The following is a 21631-nucleotide window of genomic DNA, read 5'->3' as shown; positions in this document are numbered from 1 at the left end:
CGGAGGTACCCACATAAAAAAAACGCAAGACGCCCGCCCTAGAGGACGTCCTGGCTCTCGATGCCGGCGACGAGGTCGTTCTCCCGCGCCTCGCGGCGCGGCGCGTCGACCATGGGCTCGTCGCTCGGCGTCCGCGGCGCCTTGGGCGCCGCGTCCGGCGGCGGGATGCCCCGGAACACGGGGAGCGACGCCGCGAAGAAGGCCGCGAGGACGAAGAGGGAGAGATGCGTCTCGGACGTGAGCTGGTTGAGCAGCGTGTAGACCGCCGGCGGCGCCCAGGACAGGACCTGCGCGGAGAAGTAGTAGAGGCTCATGAACTGCGATATGGCGTCGCCCGGCACGAGCTCCGTGAAGAAGGACGTGTTCGACGCGTAGAAGACGCCGAAGCCCAGGCCCCAGAAGAAGGCGAAGAGGAAGACGAGGCTCCGGCACGACGGCCCGCACAGCACGACGGGCGCCGCGACGGTCACGGCCGTCATGTAGGCGATGGACGCGACGAACGTCCGCCGCGCGCCGAGGCGGTCCATGAGCCGCACGGCGAGCGCCGCCGCGGGGATGGCGAAGACGATGGTCAGCCCGACGACGGCGACCGTGTCCGCGCTCTCCATCTTGAGGTGGTCGTTCATGAAGACGACGGCGAGCGACCCGAAGCCCGTCATGCCGCCGTTCACGAGCGCGTAGCCCAGGAGGAACCGGCCCGCCGCGGGCGACCGCTTCTGGATGGTCTGCCAGGCGCTGAAGACCTCGCGCACGGCCACGGCCGCGAGGGACGCGCCCGCGGGCAGGGCCTTGGTGGCCTTGGCGTCCGGGAACGCGAAGGACGCGCGCTTCTGCCAGATGGCCGCGTAGACGGCGAAGAGCACGACGCCGACGGCGAACTGGCCCAGGGCCGCCGTGTTCACGTCCCCGAGCCCCAACCCGTGCGCCAGCGCCATGACGACGCCGAGCGTGCCCATCTGGGACCCGAGCGCGGCGACGTTCGCCATCGAGTTGACCCGGTAGCGCTCGTGCTCGTCCTCCGCGCCGTCGACGACGGAGAGCCCCGGCAGGTAGCTCAGCACGGCGACCTGGTGGCAGACGTAGGACGCGATGGACACGACCTGCAGGCAGGCCACGAGCTGCCACGTCCGCCGCGAGATCACGGCCTGGAGCAGCGTCGTCACCGCCAAAATCCACGCGGACGCGGACCCGAAGAGGCGCCGCGAGTCCGTGTAGTCCACGGCGGCGCCGACGAAGGGCATGAGGAACGCGGCGGACAGCTGGCCGACCATGACGACCGTCGTCACGAGCGAGCTCGGCTTCAGGCCGTAGACGTGCTTCGTGCACGCGCCGTCGTCGTCGTTGCCCTCGGGCCGGCAGCCCGCGGCGATCGTCGCGAGTTTTAGTAGTGCGATGTTGAAGAAGATGTTCGTCGACAGCACGCAGCCGGCGCAGAGGTTGTCCCAGAGGTAGGACGCGCTCGCGGCCACGCGCCACGTGCCGAGCGTGAGGTAGCCCATCGCCGGGCGCGGCGCGCGGCGGTCGCGCAGCAGGGGCTCGGGCTCGGCGCCGGCGCGCGGAGCCCGGGAGTAGGCGCAGCCGCGCGACGTGCTCGGCGGCGCCCTGCGACGCCCTCTGCCACAGGATCTCGAGAGCTGCCACTGCCACAGGCACAGCAACATCAGCAACTTGGGCAACCTCAACTTGGTCAACATAACGCTGCCACCTTATGGGGCGGCCTTGGGAGGCGCGCGGGGGTGCTTCTGCACGACGCCCGATGGTGGCGCTGGGCGCGTCGGGTCCGGAGGGTGCTCGTTGAGGGGCAGCCCGCTGGGCGCGCCGGTTGAGCCGCGGAGCGCCGCGCGCGGGGTCTTCCAGCCCTTGACCGTCGGTGCCGGCGTCGCCTGCGGGCTGGGCGGCTGCCGCGTGCGCTCACCTCGGTTGGAGACTTTCGGCGCGGGCCTCGGAGGGAGCTGAGGAGGTTGGCGCCGTCGGCGGTCTCGGTGTGCGGGCTTGGATGTGCCAGGGTCCATTCGTTTCTTTGCCTCCTGCGCCTGCTCAGAGTGTTCTCCCACGTGCGTCTCCTCAGGTTCCGCTGCCGTCTCGGCCCCTGCTGCCGCTGCCGCTGTCGCCTCTATTGCCGCCGCCTCTGCTGCCTCTGCTGCCCGCCCCTGCCGCTGCCGCCGCCGCCGATGTTGCCTCTGCCTCTGCTTCTGCTTCTGCTGCCGCCTCTGCTCCCGCTCGCTGGCCGGCGAGCGTCCTCTTCGGCGTGCGCCCTCGGCTAGCCATTCGTGGTCCTGAGGTGAATCGGGTTGGTCCGCCCGGAGTTCCTGCCTGCCGGGTGCGGGTGCCCTCGTTCTCAACTTCCCCCGGTCCACGGCGAGTACGGTGGGTGTGGCCCTCGAGCCCACTCAGGAGCTGCCGCCCCGCGCCTGCTCGGTCTGGTTCGCTCCGGGGGGGTCCCTCCGCGGACCTGCCTCCCCTCCCCCGGACGGACGCTTCCGGGCGCGCATCCCCTTCAATAACTTGGTCAACTTGTAGACACGCTCGCCAACTCCAGCCTGCGCGTCGTCCGATGCGCCCGGCCAACACGCTGCTCCTCCTCGGCGCCAGCGTCTCCGGCTTCGCGCTCCGCCGCCGCGCCGCGGTCGCCGGCGCCGCCGGCGGCCTCGCCGCCGTCGGCCTCTCCCGGACGACGCCGCCGCGCGCCATGGTCATCGACAGCCACCTGCACGTCTGGAGCTCGACGTTTCCCTACGCGCCCGGCAAGGAGCCGCCGCCGGAGCTCGGCGACGCCGTCGCGTCCGCGGAGGCGCTGGACGCGAGCCTCGCGGCCGTCGGCGCCGACGGCGCGCTCGTCGTGCAGCCCATCAACTACGAATTCGACCACGCCTACGTCGCCTCCGTGCTCGAATCGCGCAAAAATTTCCGGGGCATGGCGCTCGCGAACCCGGCGGACCCGGGCGCCCTCGCGGCGCTCGTCGACGGCGCGCCGCCGGGGACCTGGACGGGCGTGCGCTTCAACCCCTACCTCTGGCCCGAGGCCGCGCGATCCGGCGCGTGGCTCGCCGACGGCGCGGGCCTCGAGCTCCTCGAGATCTGCCACGCGCGGGGGTTGGCGATCGGCGTCATGGCCTTCCAGGGCCTGACGCCCCTCCTGCCGTCGATCGAGGCGCTGCTCGCGCACCCGAAGGCCGTGCCCGTCGTCGTCGACCACTGGGGGTTTCCCCGCGAGAGCCCCGGCGCGCCCGCGGCGCCCGGTCTCGCCTTCGACGAGGCGGCCTGGGAGGCGCTCCTGAAACTCGGGCGGGACCACGCTACGGTCTACGTCAAGCTCTCCGCGCTCTTCCGCGTGAGCCGCGAGGGCCCGCCCTACGCGGACCTGAAGCCCCGCTTCGCCGCGCTCGTCGACGCCTACGGCGCGGACCGCCTCATGTGGGGCTCCGACTTCCCCTTCGCCCAGCTCAGCGGCGGCCAGGGCGCGTCCCTCGACGCCGTCGCCGGATTCTGCGCGGACCTGCCCGCCGGCCAACGCGCCGCGATCCTCGGGGGCACCGCGCGCGCGCTCTTCAAGTTCGCTTAGAAGCGCAGGTCCGCGAGGCGCTGGCCGTAGAGGGGCCCCCGGGGGCTGAGCGCGCCCGCGGCCGTGTCCTCGCCGTGGCTCAGGTGGCCCGTCGTGATCCAGAAGGACGCGCCGAGCGGGTCCGAGCTCCGCGGCCGCTCCGCGGCCGGCGCGTCGTCGCAGACCGGGGCCCGCAACCGCCGCTTCGGCGCGAAGGTCCTCGACCACGCGTCGAAGGACACCGTGCCGTCCGCCGCGGTGTCGAAGTCGTGGCGCCCGCAGACGCGCGTGTCGCCGCGGCCGCCGGGCGGTGCGCCCCGGAAGGGCGCGAGCGCCGCGCGCCGCTTCACGGGCGACGGCGGGAGCGGCGCGGGGCCCTCGCGCGCGGCGACCGTCGCGCGGTATTCGACGCGGAGCGCGCGCGTCCGCCGCGCGCGCCGCTCGTCGCCGAGAGCGCCCCGGCGCCGGACCCGGAGCTCGGCGTACCTGGTCTCCATGCGCGCCGCGCTCGCGCGCTCGGCGCCGGTCGCGTCGCGGGCCGCGCGGTCGCGCACGGCGTTCGCGGCGTCCTCGAGGCGCTTCGCCTCGCGGCGCCGCGCGTCCTCCTCCATGGACTCCAGGATGCCCAGGTAGCGCCGCGCCTCGCGGAACCGCTTCGCCTTCAGGTTGCTCTCGAGCAGCGCCCGCACGGCGACCATCTCCGTCGACTCGCTCGGCCGCGGCTTGCCCGCGACGTTCGCGAGCTCGACGGCCGCGTCGCCCTTGATGCCGTCGAGGCGGCACGCGAGCGACCGCCGCGCGGCGACGCCCTGGCGCGTGACGTGTCGCTCGTCGCCGCCGAGCCGCCGCGCGACGCCCGCGCGCCGGAGCGCCTCCGCCGCGGCGTGGTCCGCGCGGAGCGCCGCGGCGGCCGCCGCGCGGCGGTCCCGCGCGAGCGCTTTCAGCTCCTCGTCGAGGCCCGGCAGCCGGTCCTGGGCCGCGATGACCGCGTCGTAGTCCGCGCGCCCCACGTCGCAGGCCTTGCGGCCCGCGACGCGCTTGATGTGGTCCTTGAGCTTCGCGCGCTCCTTGCGCAGCCGCTCGCGCGACGCGCCGCGCTCGCGCGCGAGGCGCGCGCTCCGCAGGCCGCCGTCGTCGTCGACGAGCTTCGACGCGACGTCGGACGCGCTCCACTCGTTCCAGGGCGCGCCGTCGTCGTCCATGGGCAGCCAACAAGTGGGCAGCCTCGCGGTCGTGTCGCGGATCGTAACTCCTTGTTGCAGACAACGTTGCTTCTAAAGTGCACCTTGAGCCGCAAAGCTCGGGAGCATGTTTCGTGCGCACGAGCCGAGAAGAAGAAGGCGGGCCGCGGCGCTCCTCGTCGTCGCCTGCCTGTCGCTCGTCGACGCCCTCCGCGCGCCGCCGGGGCCGCGGCCGCGCTCAGCCCTCCGCGCCGCGCCGGCGTCGCCCCCGGCGCAGCAGCAGCGCTACGCCGAGCGCGTGCTCGCGGGCGCGCCCCTCGACGCGGTGCGCGCCGCGGGCGACGCGGCGGCCGCGCGCAAGTACGCGCGCGACGGCGTCTGCGTCGTCGAGTCCTTCTTCGAGCCGGTCGTCTTCGCGGCGCTCGCGCGCGAGGCCGACGCGAAGCGGCCGGCGCTGCGGCCCGAGACGATGGAGTCCGTCGCCGTCGGGCGGACGGGCTGCTTCCTCGCGCCGGCCGACGCCATCGTGGCGGCGCTCAGCGGGCCCGAGGCCGTGGGGCGCCTGCGGGCCATCCTCGGCGACGACCGCCTCGAACCCGCGGATTTTCCCGTCGAGCTGAGGGCCTACCCCGTGGGCGCGGCCATGGGCTGGCACAAGGACGAGGCGCTCTACGACGAGCCCCAGCTCGAGTGCGTGCTGACGCTCTGCAACTCGAGCGACAGCGAGACGCACTGGGAGAACGCCGACGGCTCGCTCGAGAGCAAGTGGCTGCCGCCGAACTCGCTGCTCGTCGTCCGCGCCGAGGGCGCGTCCCACGGCGTCAGCGCCGTCACCGTCGGCGACCGCGTCATCGCCAAGTACGTCCTCACGGCCTCGCCCGTGAAGCTCCAGGCCTGGTACGACAACCTCGACTCGTACCGGGACATGGCCCAGCCCTAATTCGACCACGTGTGTAGAGACGGCCCGACCACGGTGGCGAGAGCCGCCTAGGCGCGGGACAGGAGCCCCGCCTCGGGGTCGTCGTCGTCATTTCCGCCGTCGCCGTCGTCGCGCTTCCGCGGGCTGCCCGGCGCGGCCCTGCGCCGGTCCATGAGCGTCTTCCAGATGACGGAGAAGACGACGGACGAGACGCCGTTGCACAACAGCTTCGCCGGGAGCCCCGAGAAGAGGAGCCCCCAGACGCCGCGGTCCGCGACGACGCGCGCGAGCGCGGCGCCGTAGGAGAGCGGCTCCGGCGCCGTCTGCACGTAGACCTTGACGACGCGGATCGAGTTCGACGTCGTGTCGGACACGGCGGAGCACGCGAAGCCGATGAGGGCGCGCCGCGCGTGCGTCCGCCGGGGCCCCCAGTCGGGCACGCGCGCCTCGAGGACGTTGTTCGCGGCGAACCAGGGGTAGTGGCCCGCGAGCGTCGCGAGCGCCGCGCCGACGCAGCCGTCGAAGAGCGCGAGGGGGCCGGCCGCCGCGACCTTGCGCGCGAGGGCGTGTGCCGCGCCCGCGCCGCCGACCTGGAGCGTCGTCTTCACCGTGTCGACGGGGAAGATCGCGACGCGCCAGAGCGCCGCGCACGCGGACGCGGCGACCGTCTTGACGGCCACGGGCACCCCCGGCCGGTCCGCGAGGAGCGCGAGCACGCCCTCGTTCGCCGCCGTGTCGCCGAAGCGGCTCAGGGGCGCGCTCAGCAGCGCGACCCACGCGCCGCGGTAGAAGCGGCCGACGCCGCCCTCGGCGTAGAGCGCCGCGACCGTGGCGAAGAAGCTCGCGCCCGTGGCCATCTGCACGTTGATCGTCGTCCGCAGCCACATGAGCAGCACGACCTGGAGCACCATGGCCGCCGCGCCGGGCCCGCCGCCGCCGACGGCGGCGCGCAGCGCGTCGCGCAGCGGGCCGCGCCGCGCGGGGCGCGACGACGCGCGGCCGGCGACGTCGTCGTGCCGGGCCCGCCGCGCGTGCATATTTGGACGCCGCGCAGCCAGCCTTTTATTTGTGTGTGGGTCTATGCGGAGCGGCGGGCGCAGGCTCTAGCCCATCATTGCGCGTCCTGAATGGCCGACTGGTCCATCATTGCGCCGCGCCGTGTTTTTCACGTTGAGGTCAATGTCGGCGTTTCACCAAGGGTCAGCATGGCGGCTGCAGCAATCGAGAAGCACGTCCGCAAGGCCGTGCGTATTTTGCGGGAGGGCGACGACGACGCGAAGATTGCGGCGGCGCGGAACCTGGCCAACCTCGCGGACCTAGGGGAGAACGACTACTACACTACAGTCAACGAGGTCCGAACCGCCAAGGCCGGCGGCATCCCGCCGCTCGTCGAGCTCCTGCGCGACGGGAGCGCGACCGCCCAAGCGTGTGCCGCGGAGGCGCTGGGCAACCTCGCGTACAGCAGTTTCAATTTCAAGGTCCTGATCGCCGAGGCCGGCGGCATCCCGCCGCTCGTCGAGCTCCTGCGCCACGGGCGCGCGAACCGCAAAGAGAAGTCCGCGCGCGCGCTGGGCACCCTCGCGTGGGCCAACCACGACAACGCGGTCCTGATCGCCGAGGCCGGCGCCATCCCGCTGCTCGTCGAGCTCCTGCGCGACGGGACCGCGAGCGGCAAAGAGAAGTCCGCGCGCGCGCTGTGCAGCCTCGCGGGCAACAACCGCGCCAACCAGGTCCAGATCGTCGCGGCCGGCGCCATTCCGCCGCTCGTCGAGCTCCTGCGCGACGGGAGCGCGGAGGCCAAATTGCAGGCCGCGACGGCGCTGTGCTACCTCGCGTTCAACAACGACAACAAGGTCGCGATCGCCGCGGCCGGCGGCATCCCGCCGCTCGTCGAGCTCCTACGCGTCGGCAGCGCGGCCGCCAAAACTTCCGCCGCAGTGACGCTGCGCAGCCTCGCGGACAACAACGACGCGAGCGCCGTCGCGATCGCGGCGGCCGTCGGCTTCGACGCGCTCGTCGAGCTCGCGCGGCGCGGCCGCGTGACCGTCAACAACATGACGGTTGTGGAGTCCGCGGGCATCCCCGCCAAGCGCAAGGCCGCGCTCGTCGCCGGCCAGCTGCTCGAGACGGCCGCGCCCCGGATCCGAGTCACGAAATACATCAAGGCCGACATCGCGTCCTACCTTTGAGGCTCGAGCGACGCGCCGGCAACGCGGAAGACCTAAGTCAGGCGCCCGCGAACCGCACGCCGAGAAAACGGGGCGCTCTGGCGGAGATCTTACGGGGGGGAGGGGGCTTTCGTGGCGTCTCCGCCCCTAGGCGGAGGAGGACGCGTCGGCGGTGATCTTGGCGAACATCATCGACGCGCCCATGTTCTCGTCGTCCTCGAGCGCGTCGCCGGAGTCGAGGAAGCTCAGGTTGAGCGTGTCCTGGACGTCCATCTCCGGCGGCTCGGGCGGCGGGGGCCCCGCGCCGGCGATGCCGCCGACCATCTTCATGACGGACACGGTGTGGGGCTCGAAGGCGCCTAAAAGGCTCTGGGGCTCGAGCTCCGGCGACGGCTTGTAGAGCTGCTCGTCTAAAGGCTTCTGGGGCAGCTCCGCGAGACTGTCCGCGTCGAGCGCCGCGGCGTTCGTCGACGGCCCGCCGGAGAGCGTCATGGCGATGAGCGTCGACACCGTGCCCTCCTCGATGCCCCCCGACCCGCCGCTGCTCAGGTTCTTGAGGGCCTCGGAGCACGACGACGCGACCTTGTCGTCGCCGTGGCGGCTCAGGCGGATGAGCAGCGGCACGAGCCCCGCGGACGCGAGCTCCTCGCGGGCCTGGGCCGTGCAGCGGCTCAGCCAGAAGAAGGTCTGGGCGCAGGACTGGACCGTCGACGCCGCGTGCGGGTCCTCGGGCGCCTCCGCGAGGCGCAGCAGCAAATCCCGCGCGGCGACGTCCGCGACGATCATCTCCCGATGCGGCGGCTCCAGCGACAACAGGTGCAGCGTCGCCGCGGCGAGGGCGTAGCACTCCGGCAGCGCGCCGAGGCGCGGGATGGCCTCGAGGGCGCCCTGGTCCAACAGCACGCCGTTGAACCGCTGCTCGCGCGCGACGCTGTAGAGCGCGCGCGCGCAGTGCTCGAAGACCTCCGCGTTCGACGCGTCGTCCTCGGCGCACATCATGTCGCAGAGCAGGCGCACGGCGCCGTCCTCGACGAGCTTGTCGAGCGCGGCCGTCGCCGCGGCCAGGGACCGCAGCGCGGCCGCGACGAACATGCGGACGCGCCGCGCGCGCTCCGGCGGCCCGCCGAGCGTCAGGCGCCGGTAGAGGAGCTCCAGCGCCGGCACGACGTCGTCGCGCACCATGGCCACCCGGTGGTCCTCGGACGCGAAGGTCATGTACGTGAAGATGTAGAGCGTCAGATCCTGGACGACGTCGTCGCCGCGCGGCTTCTCGTCCGCCGGCGCCGCGGCGGGCGCCGCGGCGTCCGCGTCGCCGGCGGGCTCGGCCTCGAGGGCCGCCGCCGCGCCGCAGGTCTGCTCCACGAGCACGACGAGCACGGGCACGATCGACGCCGTCAGCAGCGGCGCGCGCACGTTCTTCCACCTGTGTGCAAATCAACCAGTGAGCTGGGACGTCGGGGCCAAACTTGAGAATTCTCTAGCTCGGTCAAATCGAAGTCGATTCGGCTGATTTTTGGACGAATCGATTGCTCTCGTCGAGTTCTCGAAGCACGGCGGAAGTTCTCGTGTCAAAACATTCGAATACGCGCACATTGAAGTCGGGTTGAATATTTGATTTCCACACGTTCTTCCACCACGCGAGGTGCGCGAGCACGCGGAGGCACGACTGGCGCGTCGGCCCGTTGGGCGACCGCGCGTTCGTGATCAGCACGGGCAGCACCTTGGCCTCGACCATCTCCAGGCGGCAGGCCTCGTCGCCCGCGATCAGGAAGTACGCGTCCGCCGCCGCGACCTCGGCCTCCGGGTCGCCCAGCGTGCACAGGCTCGTCAGCACGGACACGGCGCCCGCGCGCACGGCGGGCTGCTGCGAGTCGACGTGGCCCAGCAGGTTGCAGGCCGTCTTGCCGCAGACGACCTGCGTCGTGCGGTCGCGCGACCGCATGAGGCCGAAGACGTCCAGCAGCGTCGACCGCCGCTCGACGAGGAGCGCGCGGCCCGCGGGGCCCTGGGCGCTCAGCGTGCAGAAGATCGACGCGCAGACCCGCATGGTCTCCTCCTCGCTGAGGCGGCTCAGCACGGAACAGGCCTGCACCAGCCCCTCCTTCGCGAGCGCGGGCAGCCAATTCTCGCGGACCGCGGGCGTGCACAACAAATTGAGCAGCGCCTTGGCGCAGACCTGCTTCGTGAGGTGGGACACGGCGCGCACCATGCAGATCATCATGAGCGCCGCGACGCCGCCCTGCTTGACGATGGCCTCCTCGGAGCCCGCGTGGCACCCGAGATTGCAGAGCGCGCGCGCGCAGTAGAGCTGGTTCTCCTCGCAGTACGAGTTCGACAGCTCGGCGACGACGGGCACGATGCCCGCGGCGACCATCTCGCCCTGGACCGTGGGCTCGTGGCTCAGGTTCGCGAAGGCGACCGCGCACCGGAGCCGCGTCGTGTCGTCCGCCGCGCGGTCGCGCGCGAGCGCGACGAGCGCCCCGAGCGTGCCCATGGCGCACAGGGGCCGCCGGCAGGGCTCGTGGGCCGACACGGCGCTGAGCACGGCGCAGCAGGACTGGCGCGTCGCCGCGTCGCTGCCCTCGCCGCACCCGGCGATGACGTGCGGCACCGCGCCCTCCGCGATGGTCACGGCCGAGGACCCCTCGTGGGCCAGGCGGCAGAGCGCCGCGCAGCAGTGCTTCACGATCTCCTGGTCCCGCGTCTGGAGCATGTCGATGAACGCGGGCACGACGCCCTCCTCGACCATCAGCCCGACGTTCGCCTCGACGGACGCGAGCTTGCAGAGCGTCGCCGCGCAGCGCATGCGCGTCCGCGGCTCCGGCAGCCGCGACAACGCGATGATGGCCGGGATCGCCGACGCGGACACGCCGCGCTCGCGCGCGGCCTCGCCCCGGCTGAAGTTGAAGAGCGCGAGCGCGCACGCCTCGCGGATCTCCGACGACGCGTGGGAGCAGAGCGCGATGACCGACGCGACGCCGCCCTGGCCCAGGACCTGCTCGTGGTTGCCCTCGTCGACGAGCAGATTCGTCAGCGCGGAGAGGCCGTGGCGGAGCGTCGACGCGTCGGACGCCTCGTGGAGTAAGGTCACGAGCGCGGGCACGCAGCCCTCCTGGACGATGGCCTGGCGCCCGATGGCCTGCTGGCTTAATAAACTCAGCGCCGACGCGCAGAGCTGCGTCGTCGACACGTCGCGCGGGCACCGGAGGCAGATGTTGCACAGCGCCGTCACGCCGCCCTCGTGGACGAGCCGCGGCAGGTTCTGGTCCTCCATGGCGAGGCGGATGATCGCCGACGCGATGTAGTGGAGCGTGATCGTGTCGACGTCGCTCGACAGGGCGTAGAGCACCTGCACGGCGCCCTTGGACACCATGTCCGCGCGGCACGTCCGCGTCGACGCGAGCGAGTGGAGCACGATGGCGCAGACGCGCCGCGTGCGCGCCTCGGCGCCCCGCGCGAGCAACCCGACGACCTGGACGACGCCCTCCTCGACGATGCGGCTCCGCACGGCCTTGATGTCGCTCAGGTTGCAGAGCGCGGCCGCGCAGACGTGCTTCACCGCGGCCATCGTCGACGACGCGAGGGTCACAAAGGCCTTGATGACGCGCTCCATGTACATGTAGGGCTGGTCCACGCAGGTGAGGTTGAAGAGGCCCCGGCTGCAGAGCTCCGCGAGCTCCTCGTGCTGGTTCATGAGCGACATGAGCGCGATGACGACGCCGTCCTCGACGAGCTTCGCCTCGATGCCGTCCATGATCGTGAGATTGACGAGGGCCAGCCCGCAGTCCCGCGACACGGCGATGTCCTTGGCCGCGACGCCCAAATCGGAAATCACGGGCACGGCCGTGTGCTTCACGAGCTGCGCGCAGAGCTCCGCGTGCTGGCTCATGTTCTTGAAGGCCGTCGCGCAGGCGCGGCGCACGTCCGCGTTCTCGTCCTTGGACAGCACGAGCGCCGCGGACACGGCGCCCTCCTCCGCGAGGCGCGCGGCGTTCTCCGCGTGCGTCGACCACGACGCGAGCGAGTTCGCGCAGTGGAGCTTCGCCTCGTGGGCCTTGGGGTCGTCGCGCTTCGCCGGGACGCTCAGCCGCAAACGCTCCTCCTCCTCGGCCTTGAGCTTCGCCGCGAGGAGCTTCGCGGCCTCCTCGCGGTCGCGCTCCGCGGCCTCGCCCGGGCCCTTGCGCCGCCGGCCGCCCTCCGCGTGGTCCTGGAGCCGCGACTGGTAGATGATGCCGCCCATGTAGACGCCCCGCGTCATGAAGAGGTCGCCGTGGTAGGGCGGGAAGACGTGGTCCTTGTCGACGACGCGCGCGTCGCCCTCGACCTTCTCGCCCTTCTCCGGCGACTCGGGCGACGCGGACCGCGCCTTGTCCGGCAGGCCCCGCCGGTTCGTCCCGCTCCGGCCGCCCGCGCCGCCCGTCGTCTTGGGCCGCATGGCGCCGACGGCGACGGGCGGCGCCTCGCCCTCGGGCTCGCGCGGCGGCGTGTCGCCGCCCGCCGTCGGCGGCGGCAGCCGGAGCCGGTCCTTCTGGAGGTCGAGCATGATTTTGGCCGGGGGGCTCCGGGGGATCTGGAAGAACTTCTTGTTGATGTTCTTCCGCGTCTTGGAGATCTCCTTGGGCAGCGCGTCGCGCTGGTACGCGACCAACGCCGCCGTCGAGCTCGCGGTCAGCCCGCCCGCGGCGCCGTCGCCGAGCGCCGCCGTCGTCGGCCGCGACAGCTCGTCGCGCACGCGGCCCGTGCGCAGCGCCTTGCCCGCCCCCGTGGTCTGGGGCCGCCGCTGCGCCTTCGACGGCCCGTCGAGCTCCGGCACGTCGACGCCCGACATTTTGCTCAGCCGCTCCCGGATCTCGTCGAGCGCCGGGTTCTGGGTCTCCGCGCGGATGCGGCAGCCCAGCTTCCGCTTCTCCCAGCCCCAGAGGTCGCCGAGATTCATGGCTCCGAACGCCGCGCGGGTCTAGGGGTGCGAAAGGCGGCGCGCTTCCGAAGCGCGGTCAAAAGCGGCGCGTGCGCACCGCTGGCGGAAACCGCGAAAGCGGCCGCGGCGCGTCGGACGCGGCGCCGCACGTCGACGGCGACCCTCCGCGCCGGACGACGGGCGAGCGGCACCACCCGGGCCGGCCAGCAGCGCTACCGACGGTCGCGTTGATTACGGCGTCAAGGTAAAGATTCTTTCACGTCTCCTTGCCCCGGGGCTGCCACTCGCATCACCGGCGCCAGCGACGGCCTCGCGAAGTCGTCTTTCGACGCCGCCCGCCTCGGCCGCTCCCGCAGAGGACCGGCGCGGCACCATGCTCGAGAAGGGCGACCAGTGCTACGTGCGCAGCAAGAGCGGCGCCCTCGTCCGCGCGGGCCAGGAGCTGAGCTCGCCCAAGGTCCGCGAGCTGCCCGCCAAGACCATCGTCACCTGCCTGTCGGACGCGGTGGTCAACGACACGGGCGCGGAGCGCGTCGCCATCGAGGCCGACGGCGTGCGCGGCTGGGTCTCCGTCAAGGTGCTGAGCGAGCCCCAGGGCCGCGACCGCGCGCCGCGCGCGGCCGCGGCGCGCCGCCGCGGCGCCCGCCGCGTCGTCCGCGGGCGGCGGGTCGGGCAAGGTCCAGGTCACGCTCCACTACCGCGAGGGCCAGGACAGCTCCCTCCACCACTCGCTCAAGCTCACGGTGCCCCCGAAGTGGCTCGCGGACGGCGCGCCGCTCCGGCGCCTCACGGCCGCGTTCTGCGACAACTACAACAAGAAGCACGCGGGCAACCGCCTCGACGACGCGACGATGCGCCTGAGCGGCCGCGACGGCGCCTGCCTCCCCTTCGGCGCGCGCGTCACGCGCGACCTCGACGAGCACCTCTACGTCGTGCCCGCGCCCGCGCGCGAGCCTCCGAAGACGTCCGCGCGCGGCGGCCGCGCGGCCGGCGCGGACGACGTCGGCATCCCCCAGCGGCTCTACAAGCCGCCGGCCGTGCGCAAGGCCAAGTCCAAGGCGCTGGAGCACGACGCCTCGAACTGCTACGACCTCGACGACGCGGGCGACGACGAATGCGACGACTGCGACGACGGCGGCGGTCCCGGCGACGACGCGCGGACGCTCGCCGCGGGCACGCGGCTCAAGGACGAGGGCAACGCGGAGCTCGCGGCGAAGCGCTACGCGTCCGCCGTGCGCAAGTACGACGAGGCCCTCGCGCTGTCGCCGCCGCCGCTCGAGCGCCTCGCGGCCGTGCTCCTCGCGAACCGGGCCCAGGCGCTGCTCTCGCGCGTCGCCGACGGCTCCAATTTGAGCGCCCAGGCCGTCTTCGCGGCGCTCCGCGACGCGGAGAGCAACGCGCGCGAGGCCTGCGAGGCCGACGTCAAGTACGACAAGGCCTTCTACCGCCTCGGTTTGGCGAACGTCGAGTTCACGAAGCGGTGCGCGGGCGGCGGCGACGGCGCGCCGCTGCCCGACGAGGTCGAGGCGCGGCTCAAGGAGGCCGTCAAGGCCCTCGCGCGCGCGGCGCGCATCTCGCCCAAGAGCAAGCAGATGCGCGACACGCACAAGGAGGCGTCCGAGCTCCTCGCGGAGCACGTCGCCGCGCTCGACGGCTCGACGCTGCCGCCGTGCTACGAGGGCCGGCCGCCCGTCGTCAAGGGCGCGAACGACGCGGGCGACCCCTTCGACCCGGAGTGGATCGACCTCCGGGCGTCCACGACGATCCCCGTCGAGCGGAAGCGAAGCGGCGTCGTCGAGGCGACGATCGAGCTGCCCCTGCTGCTCAAGAAGCAGTGGAACCGCAACAACCGCGGCGAGCTCGCCGTCGCCATCGCCGTGTCGGACCACCTGGGCAGCGACGCGATCCAGCAGGCCGCGTCGAACCTCGGGCCCGCGTGGACCGTCGGCGAGGGCCTCTTCGCGGGCAAGCGCTGGGGCGGCGGCCACCTGTCCATCCCCGACCGCACGGGCGTCCTCAAGGGCGCGCCCCAAGACCACTTCCTCCTCCACCCGTCGGCCCTCGACGACGGCCAGGTCCGGAGGCTCGCGGACCTCGGCCTCGTGACCCTCGACGTCCGGGAGCCCGTCACCGTGCGCCGCGACGACCAGCACGAGCCCATCACGCTCCGCGTCTGCGCCTGCGCCTTCTAGGCGGGGGCCGCGCCGCGCCGCCGCGCGCGGGCTCGCGACCCGCACTTTGAGAAACCTAAATGGCTTCGAGGCGAGTGCGATGCGCGACCGCGGGACGGCGCCCGAGCGACCATCGGCCCACCTCGTAGCGCTTCAAGCAGACTGCACATTGCATCGACTTTGAACATCACTGCGGCCGAGGAGCATGCGCTGCTCTTGTCGCCTTTAGCTGCGCTCGCCTGAGCCTCGGCAGGATGGTGCGCGAGATGGTCACGGTGCAGGTGGGCCAGTGCGGGAACCAGATCGGGCGTCGCTTCTGGGCCGAGCTCCTCCACGAGGCCGCGGCGCAGCAGCAGGCGTCCGGCGGCGCCGGCGGCGGCACCTACGACGCGGCCATGAGCGCCTTCTTCCGCAACGTGGACGCGCGCTACGAGCCGCCGGCGGAGCTGGCCGTCGGGGCGCCGCTGAGCAGCCTCCGCGCGCGCGCGCTTCTGATTGATACGGAGGAGGGCGTCGTGTCCGAGACGCTGCGGGACCCGCGCTTCGGCGACCTCTTCGACGCGGCGCAGCTCGTCACGGACGTGAGCGGCGCGGGCAACAACTGGGGCCACGGCTACGGCGAGTACGGCCCCAAGTACGGCGACGAGATCGAGGCCGCGGCGTCCGCCGCGCTCGAGCGGTGCGACAGCCCGCAGGCGTTCTTCTTCCTCCACTCCGTCGGCGGCGGCACGGGGTCGGGCCTCGGCAGCGCCGTGCTCGAGCGCTTCGTCGACGCGTTCCCGGACCTGTGCCGCTTCTCCGTCGCCGTGTACCCCGGCGGCGACGACGAGGACGTCGTCACGGCGCCCTACAACGCGGTCTTAGCGACGCAGCGGCTCACGGCCTGCGCGGACTGCGTCGTGCCCCTCGAGAACCAGGCGCTCCTCGACGTGTGCGCGCGGCGGTCCGCGCGCGGCGCCCAGGCGCCCGCGTCGGGCCGCACGGCGACGGCGGCGAAGGCGTCGAAGAGCGGCTTCGACGAGACGAACGACGTCGCCGCGCAGCTGCTGAGCCACCTCACGGCGGGCGCGCGCTACAGCGGCGGCCTCAACATCGACGTCAACGAGATCGCGACGAACCTCGTGCCGTTCCCGCGGCTCCACTACCTCACGGCGTCCTACGCGCCGCTGCTCCCGCGCGACTTCGGCGGCGGCGCGGCGGCGGCGCCGGACCGCGGCGGCGGCGACGACCGCGCGCGGCACCCGCGCCACGTCCAGCGCCTCTTCGCCGACGCGGCGTCGCCGCTGAGCCGCCTCGTCGCGACCTACGACGCGCAGCCCGCGCGGCCCGCGGCGACGCTCGCCGTCGCGCTCCTCGCGCGCGGCGACGTCGTCTCCGCGGACGTCGCCGCGGCCGCGGCGCGGCTCCGGCCCCAGCTGCGGCTGCCGCCCTGGAACCCGGACGGCTTCAAGGTCGGCCTCTGCGCCGTGCCGCCGCTCCGCGCGAGCCGCGCGGTGCTCTGCCTCGCGAACTCGACGGCCATCGCGCGGAACTTCTCCGCGCTCCGCGACCGCTTCGTCAAGCTCTACCGCGCCAAGGCCATGGTCCACCACTACGCCAACTACATCGACGGCGCCCTCTTCGACGAGGCCCTCGCCGACCTCGAGGCCCTCGTCGGCGACTACGAGCTCGCGGAGCAGCGGCCGGCCGCGCTCTACGCGCCGCCCCCGGCGCCGCCGCCCGACGACGGCACCTCCGACGCGACGCCCGAGCCGCCGGCGCCGCCCTCGGTGTTGCTCTAAGGTCGCTTAGGTGATCCCGAACTGGCGGAGGCGGTGCTCGAAGACGGCGACGAGGTGGGGCTCGAGCGCCGCGTCCGCGGCGAGCGCCGCCTCCAGCGCGGGGACGAGGCCTTCGGGGAAGACGTCCCGCGGGTCGACGAGTGCGACGCCGGCCGTCGCCGCGCAGCGCCGGCCCGGGTCGCCGTCGCGCCGGTTGTCCGCCGCGCAGCGGTAGCGGAGCCGCGCGAGGTCCCGGAGCCGCGGGGCCCCGGCGTCGCCGGCGACGGCGTCGAGGAGCGCCGCGGACTCGTCGAAGCGCTCCGTGCGCAGCACGAGGACGTCGTCGCGGATCCGCGACCGCGCGGCGGCCCAGTCCGCCGCCGTCGGCGCCGCGTCGCACGGCACCTGGCGGGGCGCGTGGGCGCGCGTCCCCCCGTCAAGAAAGAAAGACCCCGCGGCGCGCGGGCACGCCGAGCCCGGCCCAGGCGAGGCCGCAGAGCTTGCGCCGCGCGCCGGCCCACCACGCGACCGCGTCGCGTCCGGGCGGGAACTGGCGGAAGAGCGACACGAGCCGCTGCATGGGGTCGCGCGCGATCATGACCTAGCGCGGGGCGCCGTCGGCCGCGCGCGCGCACAACCCCCCCGGGCGGCGCGGGCGCCGCGCGTAGCACGCGGGTCTTCCGAAGAGCCGCGCGGACAGCGCCGCCGGGTCGGAGTTGTCCTGCCAGAACGCGACGGTGCCGTGGCGCACGCCGTGGCTCGCGAAGAGCAGGGGCCACCGTAGCGCCCCGGGCGCCGCGGCGGCGATCGTCGCCTCCCAGCGCCGCGTCGGCAGCCCGTACGTCCGCGGCCGCCGCGGGCTCAGGGCCTCGCACGTCCGCCCGTGGCTCGGGTCGCAGGTGCCGTGGTCGTGGAAGAAGGGCAGGCCCCGGGCCTCGGCCCAGGCCGCGAGGGCCATGATGAGCGACGTCCCGCCCGTCTTCGGCAGGTGGATGAAGGACACGACGCCGTGGTCCACGAGCGGCGGCCGGCGCCAGGCGAGGTCCTCGCCGGCGGCCGCCGCGGCGCAGAGCGCCAGCAGAAACGCGGCCGGGCCCATGCGTCGCGGCGCGGCGGCGAGGTGCGGCTGCCTCGGGCGAGTTTACCCGAGACCTCCGTTCTAAAGGCTGCCCATTGCGCTCGTTCCGGGGCGACCCTGGCGGCACCTTTTCGTCGTGTTGCCGGGCTGCCCCGACCGTCGGGCCCTAGCCCGACGCCCCGCGCCATGCGCGCCGCGGCCGTCCTCGTGCTCGCGGCGGCCGCCGCCGGCCAGGACTCGCCGAGCTGCTTCGCGAAGCCCGCCGACGCCTGCGCGAACCTGCTCTGGGCGACGCAAAATAACAAGACCATGTCAGCGTCCTGCGGCCGGAACGATTTTTGAGAGCTTCTGACCGGGAAGACGACGAAACATCGTCACCGACGCATTTGGTAGGACCATGTGCTTGGTTCCCTCGCCGCCGGCCTTCCTCTCCAAGGCCGAGGCCGCGCGGTGCTGCGGCCTCGGCCTCGGCTGCCCCGGCGACTTCATCGAGTGGGCGGCCAATGGCTACGACCCCGCGGGGTCGAAGAGCAAGCTCGGCGACTGCTACTGCGACGCGGGCGCCGGCGACTGCGCGTCGGGCACGATCGCCAAGTACTACGCGCTCTGCGGCTGCGGCGACGCGGCGGCGGCGGCGTCCTAGTTACGGCGCGGGGCCTACTGGTCCTGCATGGAGCGCCGCATGGCCTCCGCGACCTGCTGCTCCTCGGACATGGGCTGCGGCGCGGGCGGCGGCGGCGGCGCGTAGACGGGCGGCGGCGGCTGCGCGTAGGCGGCGGGCTCCTGGACGTAGACGCGCGGCGGCGGCCGGTAGTAGTGGTGGTGGCCGAAGTGGTAGGGCGGGACGGACGCGTCGAGGCGGCGCAGGAGGCCGTGGAGCCCCGCGCAGGCGGGCGTCGGCGGCACGGCGCCCGAGAGGATGTCCGCCGCGCGGACGCCCCGCCGCGCGTAGTGGCGCTCGTTGACGGCGTTGCGCTCGTTGATCTCGGAGCCGTCGAGCGAGACGCCCGCGAAGAGGCCCTTGCTGACGGCGTAGGTGAACGTGCCCGCGACGTCGGCGCCCATGTCGAGGTTGAGCTCGTTGCCGCCGCCGAGGGGCCCCAGGGCGACGCCGATGGACGTCCCGAGGCGCACGGCGCCGCCGCCCGCGAACGTCGCGACGGCGCGCGCGCCGTGCAACACGACGACGAAGTCCGCGACCTCGGCGCCGATCTGCCAGCCGAAGGACGCGCCGGCCGTGCCGATGGCGCTCGGCGGGCTCCAGCCGCCGCCGGGGAGCCGCGCGACGACGCAGCCCGTGCCCCAGGACACGCCCGCCTGGAACGCGACGCGCGTGACGCGGAGGAACGCGAGGCCCGCGCAGTGCTTGATCACGTGCGGGTGGGGGCCGGCGATGGGCGAGTCGAGCATGATGGTCAGGATGGACTCGGCCTTGGCGCTCTCCTCGTCGAGGCGGAAGTTCACGGAGCCGAGCTGCGCGTCGTAGTCGCGCGCCGCGCGCCGTTCGAACGCGACCGCGAGCGGCCGCGACGGCTGCGACGCGACGGCCAGGTGGAGCGCGGACTGGCTCCGGTCGCCGACGGGCGCGCCGTTGATGTGCGTCACGGAGTCGTTGAGGCGCACGCCCCGGCGCTCGGCCTCGCCGCCGGGCTGGAGCGAGGACACGCAGCCGTCGTCGTTGAAGACGAGGCCCAGGGTCGGCGCGGCGAACTCGACGGTGTAGGCCTCCCACCTGCCGGTCTCGAAACCGGCGACGCCGCGCATCGTGTCCACGGCGCCCGTGCCCACGGAATTCAGGTACTCCATCGCGTCGGAGAAGGGCTGCTAGCTGAGTTTACCGAGGACGGTTTCAAGATCGTTGACCTCTCTGTCTCTCCTTGCGCAATTACTGTGCCTAGTTAGCGCCCGGACGCGCCGCCGGCGCCGAGCACGCGAGCCGAGGGCCCCGCCGCCCGCGGGCTCACCGGATCGTGCGCTCCGGGCTCGGCAGGGTCTTGAGCGCCGCGCCGGAGAAGTCGAGGCGCCGGCCGCCGCCGGGCGCGGCGGAGGACCGCCGCTTCTCGAGGCGCGTCGCAGTCTTCCGGACGGCGCTCGTCGGCGCCTCCTGGCGCGGCCCCTCCGGCGCGCCGCGCCCGCCGTCGCCGAGGTCCGCGGGCGCGTCGGGCGAGTCGACGGAGATGAGCGACGCGCGAGGCAGGTCGCCGCCGTCGGACGCGTCGTCGTCGCCCGGCCGCTCGGCCTCGGTCGCCTTGGCCCGGCGCCAGTTGCGCTGGGCGCGGAGCACGGTCGCCCGCCGCCGCGCGCGCGCGCGCGCGATCCACGCGCGCGCGGCGCGCGTGACGACGGCCGACGCGCGGCGCCAGCGCTCGACGTGGGTCGGGTCCGCCGCCGCGGGCGCGTCGCGCCGCTCGTCGCCGAAGAGGGCCGCGAGCGCCGACGCGAGGAACGAGCCCGCGCCGTCGCCGGCGGCGGCGGGCGGCGCGGACGCCGCGCGGCCGCGGCCCGCGGCGGCCGCGGCCGCGTAGGCGGCGGCGGCCCGCTGGGCCCGCGCCGGCGTCGACGGGCCGCGCGCGCCGTGCGCGCCGTCCAGGGACCGGCGCCGCGGCGGCGCCTTGCTCGGCGACGCCGGGGGCGTCAGGGACCCGGACCGCCGTTTCTGCTTGATGGCCAGGGCCTCGAGGTCCTGGAAGCGCCGGTGCATGCCGGTCGTCGGCGTCGCGCGGTCGCCGGCGCCGGAGGCCTACATGGACGGGCCGCGGCGCACGCGGGCCGCCCAAGTTGCGCGAACAACCATCGGGGCTGCTGCCCCACGAAGCTGCCAATCTACCCCTTGAAGCAGCGCTTACCGTTCATCAAAAATAAACAGTTCTCGCAGCAGCCCGGGGGTGCCGCCGACCGCCGGCGCCGCGGACCGCCGGCCATGGCGTCCGTGCGCCTGGCGCAGCTCAAGGCGAAGGAGGACAGGCGGGCCAAGGAGAACGCGCCGGCGCCGTCGGGCACGGTCCTCGCCGGCCCGCTCCTCAAAAAGTCGCGCTACGGCCAGTGGCAGCGGCGCCACTTCATCCTGTCGCCGCGGTGCCTCGCCTACTACCTCGCCAAGGGCGACGCGTCGCCCCGCGGCGAGGTCGACCTCCGGGGCATCGAGAGCTGCGTCGTCTCGGGCAAGTCCCTCGCGCTCGCGTACCGCGGCGGCGCGGGCCGGGTCCAGTTCCGTGCCGCCGAGGCCGAGGCCGCGCGGCGCTGGGGCGACGCGCTCAACGCCCAGCTCAAGGCATGCGCCGACGAGGACGCGGCGCGCACGATCGCCGCGCGGGACCCCGAGCCCGCGCCCGCGGCGCCGGAGCCCGCGCCCGCGCCCGCGGCGCCCGCAGCGCGCGCCGCGCCGCTCGCGCCGCCCGCGCCGCCCGCGCCGCCCGCGGCGCCCGCGGCGGCGGCGCGCGCCGAGGCGCTCGCGACGGCGGAGGCGGAGCTCGCGGCGGCGAAGCGGGAGCTCGGCGACGCCAAGGCCGCGGCGGAGGCCCGCGCGTCGTCCGCGGCCGCCGCGGCCGCCGCGGAGCGCGACGCGGCGGCGGCGCGCGACGCGGAGGCGCGCGAGCGCGTCGCGGCGCTCCGCGCGGCCAAGGCCGAGCTCGCGGCGGCGCGGGACGCGGCCGCGCGCGCCGAGGCCGAGGCCGCGGCGCGCGCCGAGGCCGCGGCCGCGCGCGAGACCGCGCGCGCGCTCGCGGCCGCGCGCGAGGAGCTCGCGCGCGCGCGCGCGGCGGCGGAGGCCAAGGCGCGCGCGGACGCCGCCGACGCCGCCGCCGCGACGGAGGCCGCGGGGGCCGCGCACGCGGCGGCCGCCGAGGCCGTCGCGGCCGCGCGCGCGGCCGCGGAGCGCGAGGCCGCGGCGGCGCGG

General features: G+C 74.2%; 6 protein-coding genes across 6 annotated transcripts; 3 read left to right on the top strand and 3 right to left on the bottom strand.

Annotated features, from left to right (window-relative positions):
* Positions 1 to 38: 38 nt before the first annotated feature.
* On the bottom strand, positions 39 to 1499 carry AURANDRAFT_62875 (hypothetical protein; the record flags this gene model as incomplete). Its single annotated transcript, XM_009036808.1, has 1 exon — positions 39 to 1499. One exon carries the CDS (start codon positions 1497 to 1499, stop codon positions 39 to 41), a length of 1461 nt encoding a protein of 486 aa, XP_009035056.1.
* A 4165-nt stretch (positions 1500 to 5664) lies between these two features.
* AURANDRAFT_36870 (hypothetical protein) lies at positions 5665 to 6585 on the bottom strand (the record flags this gene model as incomplete). The annotated part of the gene is made up of 1 exon (XM_009036807.1): positions 5665 to 6585. The coding sequence occupies one exon, from the start codon at positions 6550 to 6552 to the stop codon at positions 5710 to 5712; it is 843 nt and encodes a 280-aa protein (XP_009035055.1).
* A 420-nt stretch (positions 6586 to 7005) lies between these two features.
* Positions 7006 to 7473, top strand: AURANDRAFT_7170 (hypothetical protein; the record flags this gene model as incomplete). Its single annotated transcript, XM_009036527.1, has 1 exon — positions 7006 to 7473. A coding segment is annotated over one exon (468 nt), but the record flags the coding sequence as incomplete, so codon positions are not given.
* Positions 7474 to 7901: 428 nt separating this feature from the next.
* AURANDRAFT_71242 (hypothetical protein) lies at positions 7902 to 12990 on the bottom strand (the record flags this gene model as incomplete). Its single annotated transcript, XM_009036806.1, has 2 exons — positions 7902 to 9232; positions 9432 to 12990. 2 exons carry the CDS (start codon positions 12743 to 12745, stop codon positions 7957 to 7959), a joined length of 4590 nt encoding a protein of 1529 aa, XP_009035054.1.
* A 2171-nt stretch (positions 12991 to 15161) lies between these two features.
* On the top strand, positions 15162 to 16562 carry AURANDRAFT_2189 (hypothetical protein; the record flags this gene model as incomplete). The annotated part of the gene is made up of 1 exon (XM_009036484.1): positions 15162 to 16562. A coding segment is annotated over one exon (1401 nt), but the record flags the coding sequence as incomplete, so codon positions are not given.
* Positions 16563 to 17922: 1360 nt separating this feature from the next.
* AURANDRAFT_62871 (hypothetical protein) lies at positions 17923 to 18379 on the top strand (the record flags this gene model as incomplete). The annotated part of the gene is made up of 2 exons (XM_009036833.1): positions 17923 to 18047; positions 18130 to 18379. 2 exons carry the CDS (start codon positions 17923 to 17925, stop codon positions 18377 to 18379), a joined length of 375 nt encoding a protein of 124 aa, XP_009035081.1.
* Positions 18380 to 21631: the final 3252 nt, after the last annotated feature.

Source organism: Aureococcus anophagefferens, assembly GCF_000186865.1.
Source record: "Aureococcus anophagefferens unplaced genomic scaffold AURANscaffold_5, whole genome shotgun sequence".
Lineage (NCBI taxonomy): Eukaryota > Pelagophyceae > Pelagomonadales > Pelagomonadaceae > Aureococcus > Aureococcus anophagefferens.
This window is presented reverse-complemented; position numbering and strand designations above follow the sequence as displayed.